The 14,911-nt window shown below is 38.5% G+C and overlaps 2 protein-coding genes across 3 annotated transcripts in view; both read right to left on the reverse strand.

Moving 5' to 3' along the window:
• The window catches only part of LOC125483671 (ERO1-like protein alpha), a 15,889-nt gene extending 7,758 nt beyond the window's left edge, over nt 1-8,131 (reverse strand). Inside the window, exon 1 of the mRNA XM_048599857.1 lies at nt 7,710-8,131. Coding sequence (XP_048455814.1) covers nt 7,710-7,814 — 105 coding nt within the window. The 5' untranslated portion in view covers nt 7,815-8,131. The remainder of the gene's footprint in view (nt 1-7,709) is intronic.
• The window catches only part of gnpnat1 (glucosamine-phosphate N-acetyltransferase 1), a 190,989-nt gene that overhangs the window by 22,129 nt on the left and 153,949 nt on the right, over nt 1-14,911 (reverse strand). The gene's annotated exons all lie outside the window — the stretch shown is intronic.

The raw sequence follows: 14,911 nt of genomic DNA on the forward strand, positions 1-14,911 counted from the left end.
AGGTGCTGCCAGACCTGCTGAGCTTTTCCAGCAACTTTGTTTTTGTTCCTGATTTACAGCATCCGCAGTTCTTTTGGTTTTTATCTTGTATCAAAAGGACACGGTTTCTACATAAAACCATAGTCAAATTTCTAACTGTAAATTTACATACTAGAAACGGGTTGCTGCAGGTACGACATTTGCCATTTTGCTATAAGAGCAGAACGCCTGAGTTTCACAGTATGCCTCAAAGCATGACTTTCAATGTTTTTAAGGAATTGGCTGATAGAATCGATGCTTAGTAATAGGACAATGCTATATTTCTCACCAGTATTGTTGGGAAAAGAAATGCCAATTATTTCTGTTGTAACATGCATGCTTTGTCTGTTTTGAATCATAGAATCCCTACAGTATGGAAGCAGGTCATTTGGCCCATCGAGTCCGCACCAACCCTCCGAAGAGCATCCCACCCAGACCCACCCCATTCCTGTAACCCTGCATTTTCCACAGCTAATCCACCTAGCCTGCCCATTCCTGGACACAATAGGCAATTTAGCATGGTCAATTCACTTAACCTGCATTTCTTTGGATTGTGGGAGGAAACTTGAGCACCTGGAGGAAACCCACACAGACATGGGGAGAACGTACAAACTCCACACAGACAGTTGCCCGAGGCTGGGATCAAACCCAAGTGACTGGTGCTGCGAGGCAGCAGTGCTAAACACTAAGCCAATGTGCTGCCCCTAGCAGGTAAATAGCCACCTTTGTGAACGTTTGTATTTCCTTTGTGCAAGGGATAAAGAGAAGAAGCACACGATGCAGAATTGCTTGCATAGATGTTAATGACCATAACCATGGAATTTACTGACATGCAAACACTCCATTTCCAATGAACAGATGGATATGGGTAATTTGCATGTGAGAATATAAACCCTCTGCCAAAAGTTTAAATAAAGAATAATGAAAGATTGAGACTCAAGTTTATGGATGTAAATTATATTTCCCATCAAAATCAAATTTGAAAGTTTAATACGGGGAACATTTTCACATCACAACTGTCTAAATGTCTATTAACTGATACCAAAAGCCCAATTTTAATTTTATACTGAATGGACTTTAGCTGAATCAAAGTCAGGCCCTAGGACTTTCAATTTTAAAACAAAAATCAATGGGCAGGTCATTTTAGTTGATGGGTTGGATTTTATGGGATGCCACAGTCTCTGCCTAGCCCAAGCACAATCACAGTTGCAGCAGTTTAAAGCAATTAAATTCAGTGGCCCCTGTCTCATTAGCAAGTCCCACCTTGGAAAGCTGCTGGCCAATCAGATTGGCTGCCAGTTCTGGTCCGAACAGTATCAGCCAGGAGTGGTGGTTACTACTGGGAGCATAGGTAATTCTAACACGTCTAGAAGCATTAGGTAATTTGAGGGCCTCACCAAGGAGACTGGGAGCTGGTTTCAAGAAGCTGAAGCTGCCAGGCTTCCTGCATGACATAGGTAAAATACTAACAGTCGCAGATGAGTGTATTTATTGACAACGTAAGGACCTCAATAGGCCCAAAGTTGGGCAGGTGACCTGACACCTCCCCAGCCCTGAAAATCTCAGATAGGTTTGGGGGTGAATGGGTAAATGACAGAAAGGCCACCTAATCAGAGATAGTAAGAACTGCCGATGCTAGGGTCAGAGATAACACAGTGTGGAGCTGGAGGAACACAGCAGGCCAGGCAGCATCAGAGGAGCAGGAAAGCTGACGTTTCGGGTCGGGACCCTTCTTCAGATTACTGTGTTAAGGCCACCTACGGGACTTTACATGCCCGTGCATCTCCACCTTCAAACATGCCAACTGGGCCAGTGTGAAAAGACCCAATGACTTAGCAAGGCATCTCGGGCAACAAATCATTCGAATGTCACCAGGACTAGAGAGAAGGAAGCTGTTAATCCACTACAAGTGTTCAATGTTTGCAACCTGAAGACAGGCAGGTCAATTATGGCTAAAAGGCTGCTTGAAATTGTATGAAGTTGGGGACCAAATGTAATACTTCCAAATTTGCGGACAATGCAAAGCTATGTAGGAATGTGTAATGGAACGAAGATTTTATGTTGGCTTCAGGAGGATTTAGACAGGCTTTGCAAACTGACAAGAAGTTGGCAGATAGAATTTAGTAGGGAAAAATATGATGTTTCCACTTCAATATGAGAAAAAATTTCAGAGAATTGCTTAAAGTGTAAGAAATTGGAAAGTATAGATGTATAAAGGGACCTAGGTGCCTTTGTCGATGTCACTGAAGGCTAACATGCAAGTTGAGTAAGCGATTAAGAAGTAAATAGAGTGGAAAGCATTCTTGCAAGAGCCTTTGACTACAGGAGTAGGGTGTTCTTACTTTTATTATATAGGAGCTTGGTTAGTCTGCATCTGGAATATGATTTTCAGTTTTAGTCTCCTTATCTCGGACAAGATATTTTTGCCATCATGGGAGTGCGTGAAAGTTCATCAGACATTTTTTCACAGAATGGCAGGACTGTCCAAAGGAGAAAAGTTTGGAAAACTGAGCCTTTATTCGCTAGGGTTTCGAAGAATGAGAGGTAATCTCATTGAAACCTACAAAATACTGAGGAATAACAAGGTAGATGCAGGTAACATGTTTCCCCTGATTGAGTATTTTAGAACTGGGGATATAATTTAAAGATAAGGGGATATACCACTTAAGTCAGAAATTAGGAGTTTTTCTCTTAAACTCAGATGATTGTGAACCTTTGGAATTCTCTACCATGAGGACTGTGGAAGCTTATTCTTTTAGTATGTTTAAGATAGAAATTGATAGGTTTCTGAATGCTAAGGGCGCACAGGGTTATGGGGATGGGGTGGCTGAAAGGCATTGAAATGCTCTCATGATTATCTTGAATAGTGGGGCAGGCTTACTATGCTGAATGGCCTACTCCTCTTCCTATGTACCATTATCAGCATGTCCAGGTATATCCAATATTCCCAGAATAATAATATTTTCATTAGATTTGCTAAAATATGCATTTGTAGTTTAGTTTTTTAAAACCAATTTATGTGATAATTCAGTTGAAAACAGCCTTTGAACTACTTCTAATTCTCCCTTCAACAGTATTATTGTGATTGTATTGAAAAGAACTTGTCCTTGTATTTTTCTGCATTTTTAAATGGTGAAGAGAAATAAGAAAAGAACTTAAAAACCAAGGATTGCTGCAGTTTGGAAGGCAAGGAACCCAACTCTCATCGTAAGCATCATTTATACTGCTGATTATTCAAGCAGAAATTGAATTATACTTTGTAGACAAACTGGCACTGAAGGGTTGCATGCAAATGGAGAGTTAGTTGGCAATAAGAAGCTGAGTAGTCTATGGTCTAGTGGTCAGTTATCAATGACAAAGTCCTTTTGTTTCGCACAACTATGCGATTGGTTCTCAGGTAGCTGAGCAGCTTGAGGCTGAGAGAATAAGATAGAGAGAAGCCTTCAGACCTCCACCAGATCAGAAGCTCTTTCTGTTCTCTGCAGTAAAATCTACTTTAATCCAAAAGAAAACCAGTGTATTTTTCCTTTAGAAGTTGCTGTAAGCTGTGACTTAATTAATAAAAGTCAGAAACCTTTTATAAGTGCAAACTTGTCCCCCATACCTCCTGCAAACCAGCAAAAGCCTCCAGCCTTTGAAGACCAGGAAGACTAGGAAACAGCATTCTGACCATCACAAGAATCAGAAGAGTCATCTCAGCAGATTCCGTGAACTTTCCCAGTTTTCCCTCCATCCATAACACCTATGTTTTGTTTTCCTTGTCTGGGTGTATAAGGGGGAGTTTATAAGGTGTTAGAATTTTAATTTGTTGTATGGTGATGCTTCGTAGTTGTTTACCTGTAGCTACTCTCTAATTATTTGTGATAAATAATTAATTTTGTTAGGCACAGGAATCTGGTCTATGCCTTCTGTCAACCTGGATCTAAAAGGAAATTCTGTATCCTTTTTAAAATCTTTAACTTTTGTGACGACAGAGTATAGTGGAGCTGAAATTCCAGCATACTAAATCACAGAGGCATGACAATATTTTACCATGCAAAAACAATTTCTGATTCAAATCAATACGTAGATAAACTGAGACTGAAAACCTATAACTTCATAATCATGAGATGGATTTCTGTCACTTCCATATTTACTGTAAGTAAGATCTTATCCTTATCAACATAGTTTAAGTTCATCACCACTCAATGTACTCCATATGCAACACTAAACAATCAAGGAAAGGTCGGTATTTTGTAAAAAGAATGGTTTTATAATATTCAAGTATGCTGTGCACCTTGAAGGAATCATCAATTAAAATAGATTTTTTACTTCTACTAAATCTACGAAGCAGAGCAAGAGGAGTTTGGTAATGAAAGCAAAATACGGGGGATGCTGGTAATCTGAAACTAAGGAGAAGAATGCTGGAGAAACTCAACAGGTCTGACTCCTCTGCAGAACAGAATACTGAACTGAAGAATCATAATACCACTGAATTTACTCAACTTTCTGCAGGTTTGTTTAAGAAGGATGTGGTGTGTGGCACTGAAAAATTGCCTAATACAAGATTCAGTGAATCCCTAAACTAAGATGAAGTTCTGAGTCGAGCCACATGATGTTTTGAAATTCTAACAACCCATTATATGCTGAAATAGAAGGTTTTGCAATCCTCAATTTCACTTAAGAGGTCTGAGGGGGACCAAAAATAACAAAATCAACGCAGACATTGCATAGAAGGACTAGGTCAAAAAGGAATCAGAAAGAGTCCAGACAATGCCCATTGTGGGATATTGCTGATTTTCTTCATAAGTTGTATGGAAAAGATTAAACAGAAAAGCCTCTCTACAAGACAGTTGCAAATATTCATCCCAAATGGGGATGAATCAGTTATAAAAATTTAGCAGCAACACTGCATTACATGAGTACTTTTATCTAAAGAGAAAGTTAAACAATTATCGAAACTGAATATTAGATGTCTTCAAATTTCTTTAATAGAAAAACAATTGAGCAAGCTACGAAACAGTAAAGTAGACTTTGTTTTTAATTAAGGTAGTGAATGCACCTTGTTTATAGGTTTGTTCATTGTCCAGTTTTGAATTGGGTTTGCTGATCTCAATGGCAGCAACATTTTGGGTTTTTGGGTGCGAGCGTCAATTATTACCCAACCCTAATCTCCCTTGAACTGACCAGCTTACTGAGATACCGCAGAGGGGCAGTCAACAGTTATCCGCATTGCTGTGCTTCTTAATCCAGCATGGATATCAGATTAATGAACCAAACGGAATTTTAAAGCAATTAATTATAGTTTAATTTTATGACTTATTAATGGAATTCAAGTTCCCCCAGCTTCATTGATAAGATTTGAACCCATGTTCCCAGTGCCATTAACATGACCCTCTGAATTATTATTCTGGTAACTAATCACTAAGTTAGCACTTCCTATTACATTACAATCAGCTTTTGAGGAAGGAAATGAAAATTATTTATCAATCCATAAACCTAGCAAGTTAAAGGAATTATTAATTTTTTATGTCAACTAAGTGTACCCATACCCATTTAATCTAGTTTGCCCATTAAAGACGTGTTTGAAATGATTGAAGGCTTGGCAAATATATCATTCTGATACAACTAGAAATCATTTAGAGTGTGGCTTTTTATTGTAGCACTAGTAGCAAAAATCTAATTTTAAAACATTAAACTTTACAGAATCATAGAATCATCACTGCACAGAAGATAGCTATTTGACCAGTCATGTCCATGCTGGTTCTTTGCAGTAGCAACTCAGCTCATCTCACTCCCTCTAAGAAAAGTTGCAGATCTGCAACATTCCATCGATACTGCTCGGTATGCTGACTGTTTCCAGTATTTTCTGTTTTATTTGAATCTTGTGCTCTGCTGCTCAGTGAATCATTATAGTGTATGCTGTGGTACTGAATGATACTACAAATAGCACAGTAAGTTTCAGTTGATGCAACACCAATTTCTAAATCTGGCCATAACGTTTGGAAGAGGAAGAGAAGTAACATTTTGTGCACTTTTTGATGCAAATTTAGGATTGAGAAGCAAGTTGTTTTATACTAATGTTGATATTGTAGTGCAAATCTGGAATCAGGGCTCTGCCTTAATGACTTCAAGGACTTGCATATATATTATGCCTATAATCCAATAAAACATTCCAATATCAAAAGAAAAATAGTGTAGATGCCAGAGATCAGCATTAAAAACAAAGTGAATGCAACAGATTTGGCCACATTTGTGGAGAGAGAAACACAGTTGATGTTTTGAATCCAGTATACCTTCCCAAATGAAGGTGGCTGGCAGAACAGCATCATTTTTACACACTTTCTGTTTTTATTATGAAACATCTCACAGAATGGCACGGGAGTGATTATCAGACAAAAGTTGGCACCAGGTAACCTTTAATAGCATTAGGAATTGCTTGGTCAGAGGTAGAGGTTAAAGGAGGAGAAGAGGGAAGTGAAGAGATTTGGACAGGGAATAGGTAGTACAAGGTATCATTTTCTCAGGACAAATAAAAGTAAGGCTCATTGGCAGAGAAAGGACAGTACCAACAAATTACAATTGGGCATTGCATGAAATACAACTTCAATCCAACATCAGATCAAATATAAAAATGCATGGTGGTGTTTTGAATCTTTGAGACCCTTCCTACTCCTATCAGTAGGTAACTATATTCATCCTACTAAACACAGAATATAACTGGTGCTCTGTAGTATGCACATCACGGCACCATCTGGAATATGGGTTCCAACCAATACTTAAACTGAGCAAAGCCTGGCCAGAATCAAGACTACAGCTACTGGAGTGAGGTTTAGTTAGGGATCTGGGTCATGATCACAATCCAGTATCCCATACTAAACGGAGATAACAAGGTGTAGAGCTGGATGAACACAGCAGGCCAAGCAGCATCAGAGGAGCAGGAAAGCTGACATTCTCTCCCATACTAAACAGGTCTGGATGTTCACAGATAGAACTGGATATGACTGTGATGCCTCTTCCGCAGTCAAAATGTTCTGAACACTCGCCAGGTTCCCCTTACCCAAGCAGCTAGTAACTTCAGAAGAAATGGACAGAAAAATGACAAAAATTCTGCATACAAGTTCAGTTGGATATCTGCTATCCTATAGGTAGGGATAAAACTTTCTAGCTTGATTTTGTGACTCATTGATTTCAACATATATAGGGTATTTTATGAACAAAAGGAAATTTCACCCACTATGGTTGGAACCATGTTTGTCAATATGTTGATGTCCTCACACATACAGACACGCCCTTAAATTAGTAACCCGAGTTGTGGTTACATGCGGGAGGCCTGTGATTAGTGCTTGGCCTTGACTCTGACCCCATGTATTAGCTTGCTCATATATCGCACTGCCTACGTGCCCAATCAAGCGTTCCCGTCTCAAAGAGGGGCGAGCTGGCTTCATGCACGAAGCAACATCACCGCGGTCCAAACTTAGAAACCAGCATCGAGCATAAAACAAGGTGGCCTCGCACTGCACCAAACATATACCAATTTAGCACGTCTATTTGGGGACATCTCTAGAGCAACAACGTTCAAAACCGTTCTCATAAATGTGGTGTGGGGTGTAAATCTCTACACAAGCAACAAAGTAACTATGTTTTACACATTTCATAAAAACCCTCACATATTCACATGAAATTATCATCAAAGATCCACCGTTTGTTACCTGATAGGAACATTTTTGGTCATCCACCTGCCTCTTTGAAGTATGATGCTCTTTACACCGGGCTAAAAATACACAATAAAGCAGCAAAAGGACCCGTGTCAACATGATAAGAAACGCTTAATCTCGCTTTATACGGTCAAACAAACTGCTTCAATCCAAATGCTGCAAAAAAAAACAAATGCCAAAGCGAACTAGCAACTGGGAGTGAACAAACTCGACTCATTGAAAGCTTGCTGGTAAAAGAGATGTCCCGCCTTCTTATAAATTTCACGATACTTCCTGGTCTGATGTGCAACACCAAACTCGCACGTCCCAAGACGCTACCAAACACCTCCGGTGGTGTAGTTGTTTGATTTGCCGTATGTTACCATGCGCCTGAGACATGTACAGAATCAGATCAGTGGAGGGGCAACTTCCTCTCACTGTTGAGAGGACGTGGATTACGTGTTCGTTCGCTTCCATTTACAGGAATTAGATTCTGCTGGCAAGGGAGGGATCTTTTCTTGTGTTTGATTTATTTAAAAGTATACAATCTGATGTCACACCTGTGTTACACCGTTGTATACAGAAAATTGCCTTTCTCATGGCATGACTATTGAGTATTTTAGCATGTCACTAACCCCATTTCCGCCTTGGACAGAATTGATTGACCTCCAACGAATGACGTTGAAATAAACTTTGTTGGCACAGACTGCATGACAACATGCTTGTTCTCAAATTAGTAGATTGTGTTTTGCAACAATACCTCTTTAAATACAGGAGTTCAGGTTATTCTTTCACCAAAGAGTTTAACAGAATCGAGAATTGCCACTCTGGGAAGAGCCACATATAGATGCCAAAACTTAACAACAGTCACAGGGTTATAATGCAAATTTTTAAACAATCTGGCCTTCTGATTTGTTTATAATCGTGAAACGTGGAAGTCTGACAGGGAACTATTTTCCGTAGAGTAGAAAAGGTAGGTTTACATGCAAAGGATTCAATATTAATTGAGGAATAAACATTCTTATTTCCTTGAAATCTTAACTACAATAATTTCAGCATCTATTACTAAAGAAAATTGTTGATGGGAATATGGATCAGGCTGGCTAAGTTGGCATTTATTGCCCTTTCCTAATTGCCCAGAGGGCAGTTAAGAGTCAATTAGGTTTAAATGGATCTGGAGTCACATGTAGACAAGACCAGCAAAAGTTGACAGATATCCTCCCCAAAAGGACATCAGGGGATATTTTTAACTATAGTCTTGTTCCAAGACAGTGTCACTATTTAGGACTCAAATTATGGGGCAACATTTTTGCAGCTGCTACCTTGACTTTAACTCTGCAGGATCTAGATGTTATCATCTTCTTTGTCTACAGAATAATTGATAACATATTCTTTTAATTCATTTGCCAGCTGCTCTTAAACTTCTTCATTCAATTGTAATGAGTCTTCGTATTTTCTCTTATAGAACAAAGAATAAAGTTGTAATAAATAATTGTTTCTATCATTTTGTTACATTTAATCCATAATCTCCATCAGGCTGGTACAGATAGACCAGTCAACTATAGACCAATGAGTCTGACATCAATGGTGGGGAAAATATTGTAGAAAAGAGTGAAGGAGAGAATTAATCTCCATTTAGAGAGCCATGGTTTGTTAAGGGAGAGTCAGCATGACTTTGTCAGAGGGACGTCATGCCTAACAAATCTGGCTGATATTTTTGAGAAGTTGACCAAATGTTTGGATGAGATTGGGGCAATTGATATAGTTTATATGGATTTCAACAAGGTCTTTGACAAGGTCTCACATGGGAAACTGATTAAACAAAAAGGTAACAGCTCACAGAATATGGGTAATTTGGCAAGTTGGATCCAAAATTGGCTTAGTGACAGGAGAAGGGGGTAGTGGTAGGAGACTGTGTGACTGGAGCCCAGTATGCATTGGCATAACATTTACATCAGTCATCTACAATCCCTACAGTGCAGATGAAGGCCATTCAACCCATTGAGTCTGCACTGACCTTTTGAAGAGCATCCCACCCAAACTCACAACACACCCTCTCCCCATAACCTTGCATTTATCATGGCTAATCACCTAACCTACACATCCCTGGACACTATGAGATAGTTTAGCATGGCTAATTCACATAACCGGCATATCTTTGAACTGTGGGAGGAAATTGGTGCAGACACAGGGAGAATATGCAAACTCCACACAAACAGTAACCCAAAGCTGGAATCAAATTGGGTCCCTGGTGCTGCGAGGCAGCAGTGCTAACCATTGTGCCACTACGCTGCTCAAAGTGCTGGGTCCCTTATTATTTCTGATATTCATAAATGATGTAGGTGAGAATGTGGGGTGATGATACGTATGTTTGTGTTTGACACAAAGTTTAGCTGGGTGTTTAACACTGAGGAGGAAGGTGTTAGGATCCAGAGAATATAAATGGATTGGTCATATGGACAGATCAGTGGCAGCTGGAATTTAACTCTGACAAGTGTGAATGATGCACTTTGGAAGAAGTATCAAGATAAGGGAGAACTTAATGAGTAGCAAGACTCTAGGAAGCAGAGGAACTTTAGAAGAACAGAGGGATGATTGGGTATTTGCCCAATGATCCCTGAAGATGGTAGGACAGGTTAATAGGGTATGTAAGAAGGCATATGGGATGCTTGCTTTTATCAGTTGTGGCATTGATACAGGGAGCTGTACAGGACAGTGGTTAGGCCACAGCTGGAGTTTTGTCTGTAGTTCTGGTCACCATATTATAGGAAGGATATGACTGCACTGAAGGGGTTGCAAAGGAGATTCACCAGGATAATGCCTGTGATGAAGCATTGCATCTATGAAAAGAGGCTGGATAAGCTTAGTTGTTTTCTTTGGAGCAGAGAAAGTTGAGAGGGGACCTGATAGTGGTGCATAAGGTTATGAGGAGCATGGATACTGTATATAGAAAGCATCTGTTCCCCTTTATTGAAGGGTCAATATCGAAGGGGTTTAATTTTAAAGTGAAGGCAAAAGGGAGTTAGAGGGGATTTGAGGAAATTCTTTTTCACCCAGAGGGTTGTGGGATCTTGAATGCACTACCTGGGAGAGTTGTTGAGGTAGGAAATCTCACAATCTTTAAAAAGTACTTGGAAGAGCACTTGAAGTGTCATAACTTTCAAGTCTATGGACCTAATGTGGGAACGTGAGACTAATGTCGGTATTATTTTTGGTTTTTTTTTAGTATATTTTTGGTGGTACAAACTTGATGGGCTGAAGGCCCTCTTCTGTACTGTATGATTCTATGATTCTATCCCCCTCCCTTAAATGCCATCCCCATCCCACCCCATCCCTTCCATGTCATCGTCTTCTGACTCTTGTTACTGCCAACCTTCCATTAATTCCATCCCATTCTTGACTAAACAATCTTTCCATCCTGGGTAACTTTGGACTCTCAATAATTTTTTATTTTCTTCCAGCATACACCCCCATATTGTTGCTGCTGGGATTGCCATTGGCAGCCTCACATACACTGTGCATGCGCCTTTATGCATTTTTATTATTGTTCACCACAGAAATTGGGTGAGAGATTGAAGTGACCAAGTTCATGAAGATTTAAGATTTGGCTGAAACACTCACCTAGCTTTGATTTAAAAGAGGAATTTCCAGGGTGAACTTCAAAATGAAAGTCAGTCTTACAATAGAAACTATCTGGCTAGGAAAGGAGAACAGAAGCAGTGGTTCAGGAGCAGAATACAGCTTTGGGTTTGTTCCTAGAAATAAAATATCCACTGTAGGGTCATTGCAAGGTATAGCCATGGCAGGGATTTTTGATAATGTTAAAACTTAAAGAATGAATTTATGTTGCCTACAAAAATATCATTTTTGTTTTTTGCTTGTTTTTTACAGTAGAAACCTTCCAACTTGAAATTTCATTCTGTAATCCTGCCAGTCAGTCACTGGAAATTCAAATAACTTTTGAATGCAATCAGTCTCAACAGTAACACACCTCTTGTGGATCACCACTTCTCACCATTTGTCAATCTGATTAACCATCTAAGATGCCAATTCTCTTTTGCTTTTGTAAACAACTTATCTCCTATCCTGCTATTTACCACATGCTCCATATTTTTGAACTTAGTTTATGACGCAAACCTTATTGATGGCCTTTTGAATGTCAAAATTTGTCTTTTTCTTCCCCTTTTCTTATTACCTTAACGATTCCGGTTAAACTGGAACAGAATTAGGCCATTTACCACCTTAAGCGTTGTTCCACCATGGAATAAAATCATGGCCAATTTGTCACCTAACTTCAAGTACCTATATTTAACCATATATCATCTTGACACAATATATCAATCTCAGATTTAAAATTAACAATGACCTAACATCAATCGCCATTTGGTAAGAGTTTCAAACTTCTTCACCCCATTGCAAATAGAAGTGTTTCATAATTTCACTCCTGAAAAGCCTTACTCTAATTTTTAGACTTTGTCCCATGTTGTCATATTCCCAACCAGCAGAAATAACTTATCTCTATGTACCCTATTAGTCACCCTTAGTATATTGAAAACTTGGATCAAACCACCCTTTAATCTGGAACAAAACCATCTGGTCCTGGAGATTATCACTTTGAAGTGCCATTATTTTTTTCATTGCTGTTCTTCTGCTTATATTGCTTTTGGTGAGTCACACATAGAAACACAGAAAATAGCAAAAGGCCATTAGGCCCTTTGAGCCTGCTCTGCCAATATGATCATGGTTGCGCATCCAACTCAGTCCCCTGTTCCCACTTTCTCCCCTGCTTAAATTAATTTAATCCCCTTCCACACTCCTTGATCCCCCTCTCTATTCCTGATTGGAATGTCAAGCACATTATCCTCTTCCTCAACTGCAAAGACCAATGTAACATACTCATCATTACTTTATATCACCACAATCAGGATAAGGATGCATAATGTGTGGATGACCAAGGAAGTTAAAGGTAACATATGAAGATGTGTTATCAGAATTATCAAGTTAAAAAGAATTGACTGGACACATATTTATCTCTTGAGATTTTTAGAAAAAAAGCTACTGCAGTTAGGCAAAAATGTTGCCTTTGAAAAGATCTTGAGTTGCTTGAATGGAGATATCAAATGTGTAATATTTTCAGAAAGAGGTCATATGTCTCAAATTGTGGGTGGAAAAGTATATATTAGATTTTAACACAAACAGTCAAAGAAATAACGTTGATAATTTAGAGTGACAGCCTTCATCCTATCTCTCCGCCTTTCCTCTGAACTCTTTTTGTTCGAAGTTTGTGAGTTGTAAACCCACTGCAAAACCTGCCATCACAAGTGGAGGATTCCTGAAGGAGAGATCAAAATCTACACCATTGTGACCTAAAAAGCAACATCAGTGAGCTGTGACTGATCCAGTAACACACCCAAGACAGGCCATAAGCAAAGTGACTTTGGCCATAAACTAACATTTGGACAATCTGTGAATAATTTTTTTTTCCTGAATTTAAACAAAGTGCTTTTAAGAATACACTCTACAGAGCGTTTATATTTTATCCCAAACTTACAGATTCTGTGTGTGTGTTTGTTTGCAAGAAGTGTAGTTTTATTTATTCACACAGTATAAACATCTTGTTAATTGTCTTTGCATCTTCACTTGAGTAAGTTTTGTTTAAAGTAAACTGGCTCTTTATTTATTACTGTAGGAACCTTATGACTTGTTTCTGATACTGAGATTTATAAAGTCTAAAATATATATATTTGACATCAACATCTCCCATTTTAAATTCAAACCTTGTTGTGACCAGTGCACAAGTGGGTCAAGGAATTGTTCATCCCTCCTAACTATGCCATAGCAATTGAAAGAAAATAATGACAAATCAATGAAGACTTTTGGCAGGTCAGAAGATTTGACAGAGTATTAAAAACATCAGAGAATGGCTGAAAACAAGAGAAGACATAATTTAAAATATGAGCGAAAGCTGGCTAGAAAATAAAAACAAAAAGAGTTTTTATAGGTATTTTAGAAGAAAGCGAGTAATCAACATGAGCTTTAGTCCTCTAGAAAGTGAGTCTGGCTAATTAACATGGGAGATATAGAAATGGTGGATGCATTGAAGATAATAGTGTCTGTTTTCATACAAGACACAAATAACATCCTGGAAATACTCGTAAATCAACAGTGAAAGGAAGAGATAAAAACAATTTCAACCACTGAGAAAAGGATACTAAGAATAATGTTAGAATTAAGGGCTGACAAGATACCAGGACCTGATGAACTTCATCCTAAGGTCTTAAAAGGAGCAGTTCTTGAGATAGTAGATGCATTAGTTTCAATATCCAAAATTCCCTAGATTCTGGAACTGTCTCATCAGATTGGAAAATGGCAAATGTATTCAAGATTCTTTTCAAGAAAGGAGGGAGAAAGAAATCAAGAAATTATAGGCCAGGTAGTATAAAATCTGCCAGATGGAAAACACTAGAGTCTGTTGTTAAGAAGGTTAAAGCACAGAACTTAGAAATCTTACTATAAGTCAAAATCTACATGGTTTTGTGTAAATGTATTTGACTAATTTGTTAGTTATTTAAGGAAGTAATAAGCAACAAGGATAACAGAGAAAACGTCCTCGCGGTATTTTTGGATTTCCAAAAGGCATTTGATAAGGTGCCCATCAATATTTATTACACAAATTAAGACCTCCGGGTGAGAATAAGCATAGATCGATCGTTTCCAGGTTGACAAGAAAAAAACAAGTGGAGTTCCACAAGGATCCATGCTGGGGCCTCAACTATTTCTAACTTAGATCAATAGCTTGAATGAAGAGAATAAATGTATGGTTGTTAAATGCTGATTACCCAAAGATAGGTAATAGAATAAGTTGTGAAGAGTCTGCACTGTGATTATGAACAGATTAAGTGACTGGACAAATGTTTGATAAAGTTTAATGTGGGAAAATTTGAACTTGTCCATTTTGGCAGGAAGATTAGGAAAGCAGCATTTGATTTAAATTGAGAGACATTACAGAATACTATGATACAGAAAGATATCCTCTACTGTAAGTCACAAAAATCAAGTCTGTATTACAATACGTGATTATGTTGGCAAATGAATGCTGTTGCTTATTGCAAGGAATTTAAAGTAGGGATATTTTGCTATACTTGTACAGGGCTTTGGTGAGATTACATCTGAAGTATTGTGTACAGTTGTGATCTGCTTACTTAACTAAGGATATG

The sequence above is a fragment of the Rhincodon typus genome, chromosome 8, assembly GCF_021869965.1.
Source record: "Rhincodon typus isolate 14 chromosome 8, sRhiTyp1.1, whole genome shotgun sequence".
Classification (NCBI taxonomy): Eukaryota; Metazoa; Chordata; class Chondrichthyes; order Orectolobiformes; family Rhincodontidae; genus Rhincodon; species Rhincodon typus.